This window comes from Diabrotica undecimpunctata, chromosome 4 (assembly GCF_040954645.1).
Source record: "Diabrotica undecimpunctata isolate CICGRU chromosome 4, icDiaUnde3, whole genome shotgun sequence".
Lineage (NCBI taxonomy): Eukaryota > Metazoa > Arthropoda > Insecta > Coleoptera > Chrysomelidae > Diabrotica > Diabrotica undecimpunctata.
The window spans coordinates 151854484-151872037 of NC_092806.1; the positions used below are offsets into that span (position 1 = coordinate 151854484).

The 17554-nt window shown below is 34.6% G+C and overlaps 1 protein-coding gene across 1 annotated transcript in view; it reads right to left on the minus strand.

Moving 5' to 3' along the window:
* The window catches only part of tefu (Serine/threonine-protein kinase tefu), a 98795-nt gene that overhangs the window by 58726 nt on the left and 22515 nt on the right, over positions 1-17554 (minus strand). The window contains exons 11-16 of the mRNA XM_072530574.1: positions 15492-15636; positions 13700-13845; positions 10962-11162; positions 10391-10565; positions 4828-5108; positions 1579-1860 (exon numbers count right to left, since the gene is read on the minus strand). Of these exons, the coding sequence (XP_072386675.1) occupies positions 1579-1860; positions 4828-5108; positions 10391-10565; positions 10962-11162; positions 13700-13845; positions 15492-15636 (1230 nt within the window). The remainder of the gene's footprint in view (positions 1-1578; positions 1861-4827; positions 5109-10390; positions 10566-10961; positions 11163-13699; positions 13846-15491; positions 15637-17554) is intronic.

The following is a 17554-nucleotide window of genomic DNA, read 5'->3' on the forward strand; positions in this document are numbered from 1 at the left end:
CAGAGAAGATAAAAAGAGTATGGAAAGAATACCTGGAGAAACTTTTCCACGGCCTTAGAACAATACAAGAAACCACCATTGAAGAAAATTCAGCCCGAAATCCTACCAGATCCTGCAAAACTGCTGAAGCTATTAGATGCAGAACAAATAAAAATAATAACTGAAATATTTAATGAAATATACAAGGCAGTCAAAATACCAGTAGAGTGGCTCAAATCGGAGTTCGTACCATTGCCCAAAAAAACAGGAGCAAAAGTTTGTGAAGACTATAGGACCATAAGCCTAATGAGCCATCTGTTGAAGCTGTTGAATCTGCTGAAGCTGAAATGCGAGGAACAAATTGCGCCCAATCAGTTTGGTAACGAAAAGAACACCGTTGGTACGAGGGAAGCTTTATTTAGCGTGCAGGTATCGTTTCAGAAATGTAGAGATGTCAGCTGTGATGTTTTTGCATGTCTGATTGACTACAAGAAGGCTTTCGATAGAGTCAAGCATGAACAAATGATGGAAGTGATGAAGAGGACAGGGACTGACGGAAGAGACATAAAAATAATAGCTAACCTGTATTGGAATCAATCAACGGTGCTCCGAATAAATGGAGAATATACAGATCAGGTCAAAATCTTAAGAGGAGTAAGACAGGGGTGCATAATTTCACCACTGATATTCAATCTGTACTCGGAGCATAATGAGTCGTGGGACAATACCCAAGAGATTAAATGTCGCATCGGAAAGACAAAAAGTGCATTCTTGACTATGAGCTCTGTGTTCAAGAGCCATGACCTCACCCTAGAAACAAAAATAAGGCTCCTTAAATTTTACGTGTACTCGGTGCTTCTGTACGGAATAGACACGTGTACATTGAAGGCGGAAACTCTATCTCAGGCTTTTGACCTATGGTTATGCAGAAGGATCCTGAAGATTCCATGGACAGACAAAGTCACCAATGATGAAGTACTACGGAGGATGAACACAACCGCGGATTTGGTCATCGTGAAGGGCCGTAAGCTGTAGTACTTGGGACATATAATGAGAAATCAAGGCAGATATGAGCTACTTCAATGCATTTTGCAAGATAAAATTGAAGGAAAAAGGGCCCCAGTACTAAGAAGAATATCTTGGCTTGCTAACCTGAGAGCACGGTATAGAAAAACCTCAACAGAGCTATTCTGTATAGCAACCAGCAAAGTCATCATAGCCAGAATAATCGCCAACGTTTGGAACGGACAGTCACCCTAAGAAGAAGAAGTAAGATCTGTCCACTGTACACCAGACATTTGAAAACATTTAAAACAGACCACATACATTCAAATGAAGTTTAATTTTGACTGACCTTATTTATGAATTTTATTACATTACAGAAACAAATCTCCTTTATATGTAACAAAAATTAATGTGTTTTAGACTATCTTAGTTTCTGTAAAATAGTGTTCTAAAGAAATCAGATAATTGTATATACAAGTTACGATTACATAGCAGCTCTAATGAGAGATAGTCCGCATGCTGATAATGATTTCCTTAGACACTTCTTAATAATACGATAATTCCTTAGACGAGTAGAAAAATGAATTTACTTACCTCCACAAATTTAAAACATTTCCTAACATCAACCGAACTAAGAAGCTTCACGAAAAATATGACAGTTTCTCCAAAATGAGACTCTATACCATTTTCGTCAGTTAAAAAATCCAATATTCCTACTACAATTTGATCCAAATTGTTTTGTAAAGCATCCTTTAGAGATGTATGTTCCATTACCTTGGAATACTGGAGCAAGCTCTTGTTTTTGACCAATATGTCGGCTGTCATATTGTCTAGATCGGAACATATGATACGAGTAAATATTTTTGCTCCAGTTTGCTGAAAAAATAATCAATATTGATTATAAACATCTAAGATATTCCTGAATTAACAAGTGCATGAATACCAGGCCCTATAAAAGAGAACAACAGGTGGTGAATCAGATAAAATTGTGAAATATATCTTTATAAATATGTAAATCTCGTGTCACAATGTTCGTTTCTGCTAATCTCCAAAACCACTGAACCGATTCCAGTGACATTTTGTAAAAGTGTATTATTTGGTCTAACTTTAAAGATTTATAAACTTTAAATTTTTAATTGTAAATTCAAGATTTAAAAAAAATTATTGTAATTACTTTTGAGTTTCATAAGTTTTCAATAGATGGCAGTAAAGGTTATACAGTTTTACTTAAATCTATATTGTGTAAGTATTTAATAAGTAGGGCTGTTTGGTCCATTAAAACAGTCACTAAAAGGGCATCAATTCACTTCGAAAACAGAATTTACCGATTTCTGTTATAGTGAATACACTTAGCTTGGAAATATTTTGATAGAATCATTGTCGAAAACATAAAACTTAAAAATTCCAACCACTCGATATTAATAGCTGAAATAATCTTACTGTTGTAGACTTCTTTCATTAAAAAAAAAAGAGAATAATCATAAATAATGAAAGTGTATATTCATTAACCTTTAAACTACTATAAAATTTCAGAAATAATATTTAAACCTTTGTTTTGTTGTATTAATTATTGATGCTGTTTTATCTGAAACTTTCAGCTACTTCCACTCGAAGCCAAAATTTGACCAACACAGCACAGAATTACTACTATTACTAAACAGTTGGCGGGTGAGTTCAGTTAATAAGTATAATAGTATAAGAAATAGTCTTTCAGCGGGGTATTTATTTATTTATATATTTTATATATTATTTATTTATTTATTATAAAAGATGGCGTCCGATAAGGATGATCGTGACAGTGAGAGTGAAAAAACCAAGTGTACTTGTTGCAAAACTAAGAGAATAAGCACAATAATATGTGTAAAGTGTGGAAAAGCCTTCCATAAATCATGCACAGCACGGGATTGGGCCGGAAAACTTCAAATTTTAGATGAAACGCGTGTGATTTGTTGTGATTCTAACATAACCTTAAATAGTGGGGATGGCATGGAAAATACGATCATTCATCTGCTAAATGAACTAATTTGTGAGTTAAGAAGTAAAAATCAAATCCTAGAGGAAAATAATAAGCTGCTATGGGAAAAAATAGAAAGTATAGAGAAAAAGTTAACAAAAAATTCCATGGAGGTAAAAAATGCTGCAAAAACTAAAAATAACAATACCAATCCATTAATTTTAAAAGAGCAAAATGATTTGAAAGAGACTACCAACTCAGTTGACGCAGTCACAGAACAGCCACTTTGTTCTGTTGATTTGTCTGAGCTGCCACCTAAACCAAGAATATCAAGCAGTTCAATTGCACCCGTGACGCCTGTTAAAAATATCAACCGTCCGCTGATTGAAGATGAAAATGATAAATGGGAAACCCAAAAAAAAAGAGGTTTTTACAAAACAACTCGTCCAACACTTATTGAACGACCAGATCCACTCCAGGGAACCAATGAGAATGCTGGAAGTATCCTGCGTGTGGCCACAAAACATATGGCGATTTTCCTCTCAGGTTTCGATCCAAAAACGGAAGCTCAGGAAATACTTAACTATCTAAAAGAAAGAAAACTGGATGAAAACGTTATCTGTGAAAAAATGAAAACCAGGACAGATAAGTACAAAAGTTCATTTAAAATTACTGTTCCAGAACCAAAAATATCTCATTTAATGCAGCAAGACTTATGGCCGAATGGTGTAATTTTTAACTGTGCTTAATGCTTTTCTGGGAAAAAACTTTAGAAACACTCCTCACAGTGGCAGAGCAAATTCTAAGCAAGGCTGAACAGTGGTTCAGTGGAAATCGGTTGTTGCTTAATACTGATAAGACAGTTTTTGTCTACTTTAGAACCAGCCAGTCACGAGAGCAGTTTCCAGATACAATTAATTTCCTATCACAAAACACGGAACCTGCTAGATCAGTTAAATTTCTTGGTATTCATATTGACCAGAATCTGAATTGGGGGGAACAAATACAAAATACGACAAAAAAACTGAATAGAGCCTGCTATTCATTAAGGGTGTTAAAGAGCTATCTAGACCAGGGGATTTTACTATCAGTATATTATGCAAACTTTTATTCTATTATGCAATATGGGGTAATCTTCTGGGCTGCTGCAGTAGATAGCTCAACTGTCTTTATCGTCCAAAAAAAGGCAGTCCGTGTGATCTTAGGATTGAAGGCGGGAGAATCCTGTAGAGGCCGATTCAAATCACTCAATATACTCACTTTCTAAGCCATCTATATATTTGAATGTATTATGTTCCTTTTTAAAAATTTTTCTTTGTATTGTCACCTGCTTCCCAATCATGAATATAATACAAGAAGCCTTAATTTGAATTTGCCACTTCACAGATTGTCTATAACAGAGAGAAGTCCTTTGTATGCGTGTGTTAAATTTTATAATAGTCTACCATCTGACATTCAACAGAAAACGCACTATAGAGCTTTTAAAAGAAAGGTTTTTCAACACCTAGTTGACATTGAGCCCTACACTGTGGCGGAGTACCTGGCCTATCCTTCTCCTTGATCAGCATATTTAATTTGTAATGTTAATATATTTTAAATGTGTAATGTCAATATATATATTTTTTAATCTGTAATGAATATTGTGACGTGATTTGCTCAATTATGTTTAAAAATTTATGCAAATAAAAATTTACTCTACTCTACTACTCTATTTATAGATTAGTTAAACAAAGGAACTCGTATCTTACTTTTATTGGAAATTTTTGTGCTTCAATTGAATAATCGTAAAATTTAAGATTAACACCACGTACAGATGTTAATAAGTACCAACAAGTATCGATTATGCTTAAATGTAAGTATAATTTAGTAAAAGTAGATTAAAAACAAACCTCTACAAGTTTCATATCCGTCGCTACAAGTTCTTTAGCAACTTTTATAATATCACCGGCAGCGTCAGTCGTCATCAAAATTGGAGCACATTCGGCGAAGTATTTCTTGAAAAATTCACATTTCGTGGAACAGTTAAATAGTGTATAGTGGAAATTTTCGAACGAATAACCTTCGGCGCACCATTTTTGAACTACATAGGAAATATATGTTTCTAGTATGTTACCTTCAGAGTGTTGAAACTTTCGTTTATTAATAATTTTAATTATTTTGTCCAACGAATCTAAAACAAATAAACAGCTATGTAGATCGGAATGTTTAAAATGAAAATGTATGTTGAGCTCATTTTATTCACACTGTGGGTGTTCTCTATAGCAGTAATTCCCAACCTGGGGGCGATCGCCCCCCGGGGGGCGGTTTGAGATATTCAGGGGGCCGATAGAGCGAAGGGGGCGATATGGGGGGCGATAAGGGGGGCGTTTAGCATCCGGAAAACGAGAAATGGGTAATTGAGAAAAATAAGAAAAGAGAACAAAAATACAATACTTTCGATCGGATATCCATAGGATAATAAAGAGTAAATATATGTATACCAATGCAGGTAATAATAACACAAACATCTCGTCTAGTCACAGAGAGCTATGAATCATAATACAATTAAATTCTATACATTATCGTTATAATTATACATTATAACGAATTCTGCATTCTCCTTTGATCGAGCTTTCGTATTGTGCGATCATCCGCACAAAAGAGAAAGAGAGAGAAGTGGAATAAGAATGATGAGAAGTACGTTTGTCGGTTGTCGTCACTTCAAATGTGGACTCTTTCGTTCCCTAGTTTTGTAGTGTGGTATATAAAGTTGTTTTGTTTCAACTGACAGTCATTGTGTTCAGTGAATTGTTATTTTAATAAAAATACTGTGATTTATTTGGGAAACTGTTAAGACTGTCTTTCAATTCGGACATAACCACTTATCTTATCGAAAACGAGGCGTCACAATATTAGAATCATTATTTTTGCCTACTTAGTAAGGTGTAATTAATTACTCTTTTGTTTTGCTCTCAAAATGTCAGCACCTAAAAAAAAAGTGCCGGCAGTATTCAACGGAGAATTTGAAATATGGATTCATTGAATTGCCAGGAAATAAGAATCTACCATTGTGTCTCATTTGTGCAAAATCTTTGTCAAACGAAGCCGTGAAGCCGTCTCGGCTTATGGATCACTTGAAGAGGACGGTGAAGATGTTCTCTGCAACAAATTGAAAAGCAGAGAGTTTACTGTGCAACTTGACGAGAGTACCCTGAGCGACAGTACAGCTTTGCTGCTGTCATATGTCCGATTCATTGACGACAATGGAGAAATGGCCGAGGAAATGCTGTTTGTTAGAAGTCTGATTACTGATACAAAAGGATCTTTCATATTTGAGGTCGTTAAGAGATTTTTTGAGGAAAAAGAGGTTCCCTTATTAAATATGATGGCTACTGACGGTGCAGCAGCAATGACAGGACGCCATCGGGGATTTATTGCACATCTGAAACAAGCAGTACCTGGAATTTTGTGTGTTCACTGCGTCATTCACAGAGAGCATTTGGCTGCCAAGAATTTGAGTGGGAGGTTACACGATTCTCTTCGACTTGTCATAGATGCGGTAAATAAAATTAAAGCAAAACCAAAGAATGATCGAATATTTCATACACTTTGTGAAGAAAATGATGCGATATTTAATACATTACTACTACATACGGAAGTCCGCTGACTTTCTAAAGGCAATTGCTTAAGGCGGTTCTTCAGTCTCATCGATACTGTTATTGAATTTCTTAATACTACTGACCCCACACTGAGTACATAACTACAAGAGAAGCGAAATGACATCGCTTATTTATCAGATTTTTTCAAAAATTAAATGAAATGAACCTGCAACTACAGGGGAAGAACATAAATATGGCCAAAGCGAAGGGAGTAGTCGGAGCATTAATTGACAAACTATCTATTTTTGAAGAAAATATGCAGAGAAGAGATCTGACCAAATTCCCCAACTTGAAATCTTCTTGTGGTGATTCTGAAGATCTTCAAACATACTGCCTCCACCTTCAAACACTGAAAGAAGATCTGCAGTCCCAATTCCAAGATTTGACTAGTCTGAAAGTGCCAACTTGGTTTATCAATCCTTTCAGCGTGGAAGTTTCAACGGTATGTCCTTCTCTTCAAGAAAACTTGATTGATTTGAGACAAGATATTGAAATTGAAAGTTTGTTTCGGGAGTGTGGGTACGAAAGATTTTGGCCGCGGATAAGAGAAGTGTATCCAATCTTGTGGAATGCAATCAAATTATTATTATTGGCATTCCCCACAACATATCTAGTCGAGAAAGGTTTTAGTTCTGTGTGTATATTGAAAAACAGACAAAGAAATAGGCTCGACATAATAGAAAGAGGGGATTTGAGGTTGTTATTAAACAACATTGAGCCAGACATAAAGAGATTATGTGAGGGACACCAGGCCCAAGGAAGCCATTAACAATTCTTTTACAAACATATAACCATTTATCATTTTACGAAATGTAAAAATAAATAAATATGGATACTTACCTTTTGTATAGACTCATTATTTGTTTCAATTTAATTGAGTGGGGGAGGGGGGCGATTGTAGTATTCATAACTGGTGAAACTTGTCTAAGGGGGCGACCATGGGAAAAAGGTTGGGAACCACTGCTCTATAGGATTTAATAGGAATTCAGAGAAATAATCTTCAATATATAATTATAAAACAGCAAATGAAAGCAAATTGGATATGTGGCTGTGTCTGGGACAAAAATTTTTCAGTAAAACTTTCCTCAATCTGGGGAAATTTGGCCTTTCTTTATCTAGTCCCAACAAGTGATTACTTATGGAACTCTTATGACTAATAACCTATATTACCACATGATATAGTAGACTATATAGATGCTTCCGAAAGTTGCCGGAATTAGTTACTAAATAAGATTGACCAATTCTTAGTGTCTAAAAAGCATTCTTCGTCTGCAATGGGCGTACGAACTTTAAAAACTCCAAACTTCCTTTAGAATCACTATATAACGTAAGTGCTTTTCCGGGAGACTTAAGCCCCGGTAAATAATGATGAAAAATAAAAAAAAATGAAATGTAGAGAAGCTAAAAGATCCAGAATGCATAGCGATATATTAAGAAAAGTTGGCTTAGAATTTGTAGGGCGAACTTGGTCCACAGCAAAGACATCTTGGAAAGCATAAGCAATTTTTTGCGACAAGCAATGCCGTGTAGAAACAAAAGGCAACGCAAGAAGAAATCACGGAGGATCTCACATAGGCTACTGCGAAAAAAGAAGAAGGATTTGAAGAAAACGCCTTGAAGAAATTGATAGTTTAAACCAACAGAATAAAGATTGGAAATTCCACACCGCGGTAAAGGGGATGACTTACATCATTCAACCAAGGGCTAAGTCTTGTAAAGGCAGAGTGGAAAGAATTCTCGGCGAAGAAAATGAGGTGACTCTCAGATAACCAGAATATTTCGAGGACCTACTGAACGTTCAAATGCACGCTGCAGGCTGCAGGACAGAGATTGATAATTGTGGCAATGAAACCGCAGACCAGCCAAGTTTAAAGGAAGTACAGAAAAAAATCGTGAGGCTGAGAAGTAAACCACAAAATGTCAAAAAAATGTCTCAAAAAGAACTCAAAAAAAATTAAGTCATACAACACATTGACAAGACATCTCATATTTGCTGCTGAAACCTGGTACATAACAAAGGCAGATCAGTCCTCCCTTCGAATTTTTGAAAGAGATCTACGATCCGGTAGGGAAAGGTATCTGGTGGAAAATTAAAACTAATTTTAAGCTTTAACTGTCAAGGGGACATAGTTAGGTTTGTTAAGTCGGGAAAATTGGTGTGGTGGGACCATCAGGACAATACCACCAATTATTTAAAAGCAAAAAAGTATAGATTTGGTGTTCCACCCTACATGCAGACCTGACTTGGAACCGTGTGATTTCTTCGTGTTTCCGAAAATCAAAAACAAACTATACGATAAATGTTTTAAGACGCCAGATGAGACGGTCGAAGTCATATAAAAATCTCCTTTTTATGATACCTATTTCTGACTGACAGACGAGAGGGAAGAGGAACCACCAAAGGTTTTTGAAGTTAAAGATGCAGTTAAAAAACTAGCCAGAAACAAATTAACCAGAATAGATAATCTCCCAGCTGAACTATATAAAGAAGGTGGGCATGATACCATAATGGCATTACAGCAGCTTATAAAAGAAATATGGACACAGAAATCCCTCCGCAATGATTGGAATATTGGAATACTTTCACCATACACAAAAAAGGAGATATCTTTGAATGTTCTAACCACAGAGGAATTACGCTTCTAAATGCAGCGTATAAAATATGGACACAGAAATCCCTCCACAATGATTGGAATATTGGAATACTTTACACCATACACAAAAAAGGAGATATCTTTGAATGCTCTAACCACAGAGGAATTACGCTTCTAAATGCAGCGTATAAAATATTTTCCACAGTACTATGTCACCGTATGGCACCATATGCAGAACGGATAGTAGGAAAATACCAGGTTGGTTTCAGAGATGGTAAATCGACAATTCATCAGATTGCAACTCTGAAACAAATTTTGGAAAAAACACTGGAATATGGCATTGATACTCATCACATATTTATAGACAACAAAGCAGCCTACGACTCTATGAATAAAAGAGAAATGTTCAAAGCAATGAAAGGGCTAGGAATACCAATTCAGTTAGTAAATTTAACAAAACTAACTCTTGAAAAAGTTAAATGTAGAGTACAAATTCAGGAGGAACTGTCTGAACCTTTTAAAATAAATAACGGGCTGCGCCAGGGAGACCCTCTCTCCTGTATCTGTTCAATCTGGCCCTGGAAAAAGTAATGCATATGTCACAAATCATAACCACTGGTTCAATCTATAATAAATCAGTGCAAATCCTGGCCTATGCTGATGATATAAATATTGTTGGGAGAACGGAAAACGTTGTACGAGAGGCGTATGTAGCATTAAAAGAATCAGCTACAAAAATGGGTTTAATAATAAACACCAACAAAACGAAGTATATGAAAATAAGCAAGCAACCACAAATCCTAGAACCACTTGTTATAGAAAACGACGTCATAGAAGCAGTGAACGAATTTATATACCTGGGAGCGCTCCTTGACACTGAAAATAATACTACCGCAAAAATAAACCGCAGAATTTGCACGGCCAACAGATGCTATTTTGAGCTCAATCTTCTCCTTAAATCCACAATTATATCGAGAAATACAAACATAAAACTCTACAAAACAATAATACGCTCAGTGCTAACATATGGTTCAGAGATAAAGTTCCTTGATAACATCGATGATAAATTTTTATACCATTGGATTATTCGGATAAAAAATGTTATTGATATTAAATGCGAATTTGAAAAACAATTAAGCTGATTTTTTCTAAAAACAATGTTCCTTCTACTGTTTGTGCAAAACTTTTAGTGTATTTACTAGAAAATAAAGTTGACTTACCGATATTTTTGGTATATGCTATTTTCATCAGCGAATACATACTTTCTTCAATCCAATTATCACAGTTTGTTGCTATTTCTCCGAAAGTATGTAGTACGCTAGCTGTTCTAGAGATGACTTCGTCTACTCTTCTTTCATTTGTCGTTATTTCGTCTATGTTAAAGACAGATACACTCTAAATAGATAAAAATAGATTGTTAGTTACAAACAAAAACTTACTTCTTTATTCTAAACAATCAATTAATTTAGTAATATTTGGCTATACTCGAAATTCAATAGGATTGTCTGGTTATCATTTTAAAAGCATAGATTTCATAAGGGTTTACGACGACAGATGAATGCATTTCAGTTGTGGCGAGTAAATATACTACAGTCAGGAATATTACCCAGGAGACTGAGATGTCGGAAACCCTGATGAAGACCCCAGAGAGAAAGTCGAAAGCTCGGTGTACTAAAATTTAACACGGTTTAACCCAGAAACCAGGTGAGTTTATATAAATAATCGGTATAAATGTATAACTTTATTTGATGATACCAATGACATTCTTAATCTATCTGAAACAATACTTACCATTTCGTAAACTTTCACAAATATTTCTTCTTGTCTGTGGATGTCTTCAATACTGCTAGTATCGGAGTTCTTCTTATAGTAAGTGACTAAGACATCGATTGACTTAAATCGCACTTCCTGGTAATCACTTATCAAGAAATCCGGAACGAATCGTATTATTTCGGTGCCATCCCACTTGGCAAACGTGCTGTACGGATCCAACTAAACATAAAATATTAAGTCGATAAAATGGTTACTTCTTATTATTACATCATATACGAGCCCCTTCCCATATCAGTTGGCCCACCTATGGAATTTGCAGTGTAAGTTGATTACCATAAACAAATTATATTCTGCATGTTTTTATAAGTTCCCGTATTAATTAATATGGTATTTTTATTAATATTTATTAAAAACATTATCCTTATGGCATTCGCAGGAAAAATGAAAAATGAATTAATCAATAGTTTTCATTACGTTATAAAATATTTTATATAATTGCGCTTTTATTTTTGTTCTCTAAAATTTAATTTTCATATCAATCTAACGTTGGACCAACTGATATGGGTAGGGGCTCGTATTCCCATAGCCCATGGTGCCATTTGTGATGAGAAATTGGAAAGCCTCACAAATACGAGATTTAAAGTAGAACTACAACAATTTAATGTTGGACTCTTATATTAAAATAGGTTGCAGAATTTGCTACATAATAGACCCCAACAGGAATGTATCAACATCTAAAAGAATCAGTAACTAAAACGATAAACTTGGTATGGAACAACCCAAGAATAAATATCTGGAGAAATACAGTGAAGACTTAGAAGAGACTAAAAGAAAAAAAATCCGGGAGTGACCGGGAGGGGAAGCATAGCTTTCTTATCGTATACGCAAGCATAATAGTTTTTATTTTATATTATTTCATGTTATTATTATTAAGAAACACGCATGGGACTGCGTTTACGACTCCACATAGTGTGTGGTCGCGCGAAGTGTGTGGTAGCGCGACCGTTACAGTCGTGTCAGTCGTTTTATTTTATCATAGCCCGCAATAATAAAGCTGTGCTTCCATTTGGTTGAAGGATAAAACTCCAAGAACGTGAGATGAATACTTTAGCCTCAGGTAACGATTAAACAAGTAAGAAGTAAAGCAAACAGTACAATTAGAGAAGAACGAATACTTGGAGAGAATATATAGAGACATAAATAACACGATTGGTTATAATAGGTCAACCGAAGCTTAAAAATCTTAAGACTAATTACACCAAATGACAAAACATTACATAATGTTAGTACAAGAAAATAGATCCGTATATGAAACACATGATATTATGACAACAATTAATGACAAAGCTGAAATCACAGAAGATATAAGCAAATCATTTAAAAAAAAAGCCAAAAACAATAAAGTACCCAGATCAGGAAACATGTACTTGTTAAAATGTGGAGGAGAAAGGGTCGTATCATTTATTCCAGTATTGTTCAATAAAATTAATATATATATATATATATATATATATATATATATATATATATATATATTCAGGGATTCTACAGTATTCACTGCCTTCCCTCGCTCAACCGTTTCCATCTGTCTCTGTTGTCCTATTTCTCCATCGTTTAGGCTTCTCTTACTCATGGCGTCGTCTACTTCGCTCTTCCAGGATTTTTGGGATCGTCCTCTTTTCCTCCTTCCTATGGGGCTCCATTCGGTTATTCTCTTTATCCACCTGCTGTCGCTAGTTCTTCTTACATGTCCATAACACTTTAGTCTTTTTTGTTTTATATATGTTAGTATGTCTGTTTCTATTGATGTTCTCTGCTTTATTTCGTCATTACTTCTCCTATCCATTCTTGTTACTCTGCAGCATCTTCGCAGGCATTCCATCTCTGTTGCTACTATCTTACTGCTATTTTTCTTGTTTATAATCCAATTTTCAGCCCCATATGTCATAATACTTCGCACTAATGTTTTATAAATCTGTATTTTTGTCTTCATATTTATCTATCCCACCATACTGAGTTAAGTTGTCGGATTGCTGTTCTTGTTTGTCCTAATCTTTGTGTAATTTCTTCCTTTGTTGTTGCCTTTTTCGTGATTATAAACCCCAAGTATTTGAATTTATCCTTTCCTTTGATTGTTACGTTGTCATCAATCTATAGATCTTCTATGTCTTCTTCACTTGTAGATAGGTACTCTGTTTTCGCGAGGTTAATATCTAGGCCAGCCTTGGTATATTCTTCTTGTAGTTTCTTCATCATGTAGCTGAGGTCGTCTTGGTCTTGTGCAATCACTACTTGATCGTTTGCAAAGCTTAACGTATATAGGTATTCGTTCCGTACCGGTACTCCCATGTCTTCGCATTTTCTTTTCCATGTAGTCAAGGCTTTCTCTAAGTATATTTTGAATAGGGTTGGAGATGTGGAACAACCCTGGAAAATAAAGTGTCCATTTTAATGGACACTTTATTTTCTTTATACAGAGCTTTTGTAACTTCTATGAGTTCCGTCTGTATTTCTAATTTGTACATTGCCTCTCATAGTTCTGACCTTGGTACAGAGTCATACGCTTTTCTCAGGTCCACAAATGCCAAATGTATATTTCTATTTTTTGATTTTCAATAAAATTAAAAGAGGAGAAAATATTCCAAGAGAATGGAATTTACCATAGTCAAGAGATCGACTAATAACAATAGAGGGTTCATTGTAATGCCTTCAATTGCAAGTAGATTACAATATTACAAAACAAAAAATTTAGTTACCTCACACAGTTTTTGTAGACAATTAAGTAGAACCAACTGCACGCTCGGTCCATTTCTTTTGATGTTGTCATAAAAAGGTTTTAGCAACAACATAGATAAATTTTTAAATTCTATATTTCCGCATTCAGCTATATGAGGAAACATACCTAAAACGAAAAAAAAAAACGTTAAAATAGAAAGTGTCAAATTAATTTAATAATGAATATGGCCTGTATATTTTGACACCACTACTCAACGTCACAAAAATGTCCAAACGTTACCAAAAACGAATTTATACCGTTATTTATTATTTGAGGAAATAATAAATAATTTGAGTGACGTTGACAGCGATGATCAAAGCGATAAGGAAAATCAAAATCATGATGACGATCGAGATCCCGATTTTGTGCTGGAAGAGGACAGTTCATCAGAAATTGAAGACCACATTAACGTAGGTGGTAATATGGTTAATATAAAATTACTTTATTTATACAGAAAACATTGTATGAAGTTTCGCGCTAGTCTACAGTACCTCCTACTGTTCCACTTTTTTTTTATTCGTACTAATTAATGTTCTTTTATATATTTAAAAAAAATCGGTTGCCTGTAAAGTCGGTTTTACGGGCGAAGATTTTACGTGACAACGTCTTTTTCTCGGTAGAATATTTATTGATATGAATATTATTAAATTGCACAATAGGAACAAGGAATTGCCGCTATAAACTCAGTTTCTCAACTTTTGTGTCAATCTAACAATTAATCAATCAATCATAGTTTACGATAATGAAATATTAGTGTACAATTATTTACCTTTATTGTTGTAGTTGTTGTAAATGACGAATCTACTCACGAATTGAAGACAAATCTCACGATCTCACGATTAAGGTCTTACATCTTACGATTTTTAATTTTTTTTTAAATTTCAAGTGTTTCTAATAAAATGCATGGGAGGAAATCAGCTTTTTTTAGATTGTCACCTTGAAATATCTATAAATTGACTGTATTTTTGTATCAAAGTGGGCTACTCCAATTAACTCAATTAATATACACAAAATAATATAAACAAAGCTTAAAAGGTTCTTTATGCTTTGAAAGTGGTTTATAAACATCTGAATTGTAATGTATATTTTACCGCCTTTAATAAATATGAAGTATAGACTAAATTTTGTGTAAAAAACAAACATTCAACAGACCTAATAGTAAAAACATATTGATTTAAGTGTGAATTTGAGATAATGTGCTGACAAAATGTTAAATCCTAAGAAAACAAAATTATGTTTTTATGTATATTCATTATACTTAATACTCTTGGGTAAAATACCTCATATCATATATGTCTTTAGACACAGTTAATAATTTTCATTGAAGTTTAAACTATAAAGAATGTTTACAATCATTGCTCAATATTAAATGGATAAATCCATAGCAATATTATAAAAGAATATAGGTCCCTAGGTAATTTCCTAAAATTATATCTGATACTGGTGGTTCCCCCTAAAATAGGACACTGTAAGCACTCCACATTTTCACTACAGACACAGCTGACGATACTTTCAACGATTTTCAACTTTAGCGATTCAACGCGCCTAATTCTCTAGTGCCGCGCGCAGCGGACCGATCATGTTTGAGTGGGGGAGAGACGCAAGGCATTCGCCGGTCCGGCGGGCCTCTCTCTCGTTCGGTGACTCACTGTAACAGACGTGAGCGGGCGTTACACTTTTTCTTAAATGACTCCGAGCCACAACCTAATTTAAGACGTTGTCACGTCAAAATTTATAAATAATTACTGTAAGTATAAAAATTAAGTACATACCATGTAATATATGTAGGATATCTTCTGGCTTATCTTGATATCTCGCGCAGCACAATTCTTTAATGCACTGTAAGACGTTTTCGAGAATTCCATCCGTCAAAACTCCTGGTTGGGATAACGTTACCGTTTTCAGGAATGACACACACTGAAAATACAATGTTTTTATAAAAAATAGATCGTTTGTATTTAGTAATATAATTATTTTACATTCATGTGCGATTTAAAAAGAATCTATGTAGGTACATGTTAAGTAAAAACGTGTCCTGAAGCAATTTTCTTGAAATCGAACACGATTAGGACAAAATAGCTTGCACTTTTATATCTGAATGTTTCATTATGTATAAAATGATGAAATTTATTTTGTTGTAATTTAAAATAAAACTATTTTTATATTACAGTGAAATCTTATATACTAAAACGCTAAGCCCTTTTCTTATCCACCACTTTACTCAAAAACCATATTAGATAATTAAAATATTTTTTCGGAATATTATTAGCATTACGTATGAGATTGTCAAGATATACTTTTGGTACAAAAATTCACTTCCGGTTTTGAGATGACCGGAAGTTAAAATTTACTTTAAGTTTTAGACCCCACAATGTATATATGGATCGAAAGGTCTCGTCGAGACGAATCTAAATATGTACTTCCGGTTGCGATCCGACACCGGAAGTGACCCGAAACGCGCATAAAACGTCAAGATAGAGCAAATCTAACACCGGATTCGTGATCAGCATGCAAAATTAACTGCTAAATGATATCCATGTCGACATTTGATGAACTAAAAATTGCATTCCGGTTTTGAGGTCGACTTCCATAATCACTTTTTTTTTTACTTGCATTATTATTGATGAATGTTATGTATATTCTTGCTTATATTGTTTGTATTGATCTCTTAATTTTTCTCGCAAAATAAAAATTTCATTTAAAAAACTCGATGTCGAGTTGGTCCGCTAGTAATATTCTATTAATTTACGTCATATATAGAAATTTTAATTATTTATCTAATTATGTCAATTACATAAACTTTATTGAGGGCGGTTTGTATAAAACGTAATGAAGGGACCAATGGTTACTTAATGTATCATTTCTGCTGTTTTTTACACATAAAGAATTCTCGATAAAGCAAAATACGCTCGTGATTTTGTTTCATTTACGAGTACTTATGTTTAATTTCAGATTCCTGAGGCTGGTGATAACATTAACACAGATGGGACGAAAACACATATTGAAAAACTACAACTTGTTCAACGACCAATTATTACTAAACTGGACGGAAATTACCAAAAATGATGATGTAATTGGGACTTATTTTAACCTGCAGCCGAGTACAAGTCACCCTAATGATGGTTTTGAGGTTCATATATACCTGGAAATTGGCCACGGAAACCCAAGTGTAGCTTCTAAACCGCTGCTGAGCATCGACAACGTCCCTCAGGATACAGGCAATGTTGCACTTAAAGCAGTTCATCGCAATGGACCCAGTCAGTACAAAATACAGACATTGATACAAGAAATAAGAGTTTATTACAAGATTCTAATCCATATTCCAGTGACGATTATGTTCGAGATAGGACTTGGATATCTAAATCGCAAGATTCGAGTGATACTGATTCGTTAAATGATCCAAACGATAGTGAGCCACAAGTACCATTTAAAAAACGGAAGCGTGGAGAAGGACGGTTTCAGAGAAGTTTGCGAAGAGCAAGAACTAATGGAATACGGACCGGTACAAAATATGTCACACAATCAGAAAAGACGATTTGTATAAAAACACAGTTTTTCTACAGCCTCTCTTACCTTGCCGATGGAAGTGTAACAATCATATTGAAGATGGAACGAAAACGATGTATTTTCGTGACAATCGAAACTTAAATTCTCGGGATGAACAAAGCCAATTTTTAAGTTCTTTGATTGAACTTGCTCCACCAAAGCGTAAGCTCTAAGTATCACGCCGAAGCAGAACTGTTACAGTAAAATATTTTATCACACAACATTCTTTAAAAGTCGAAGTACGTGGGGCTTGCTTCCAAGCCATGTTTGCTGAAATTAGAAGTTTTAT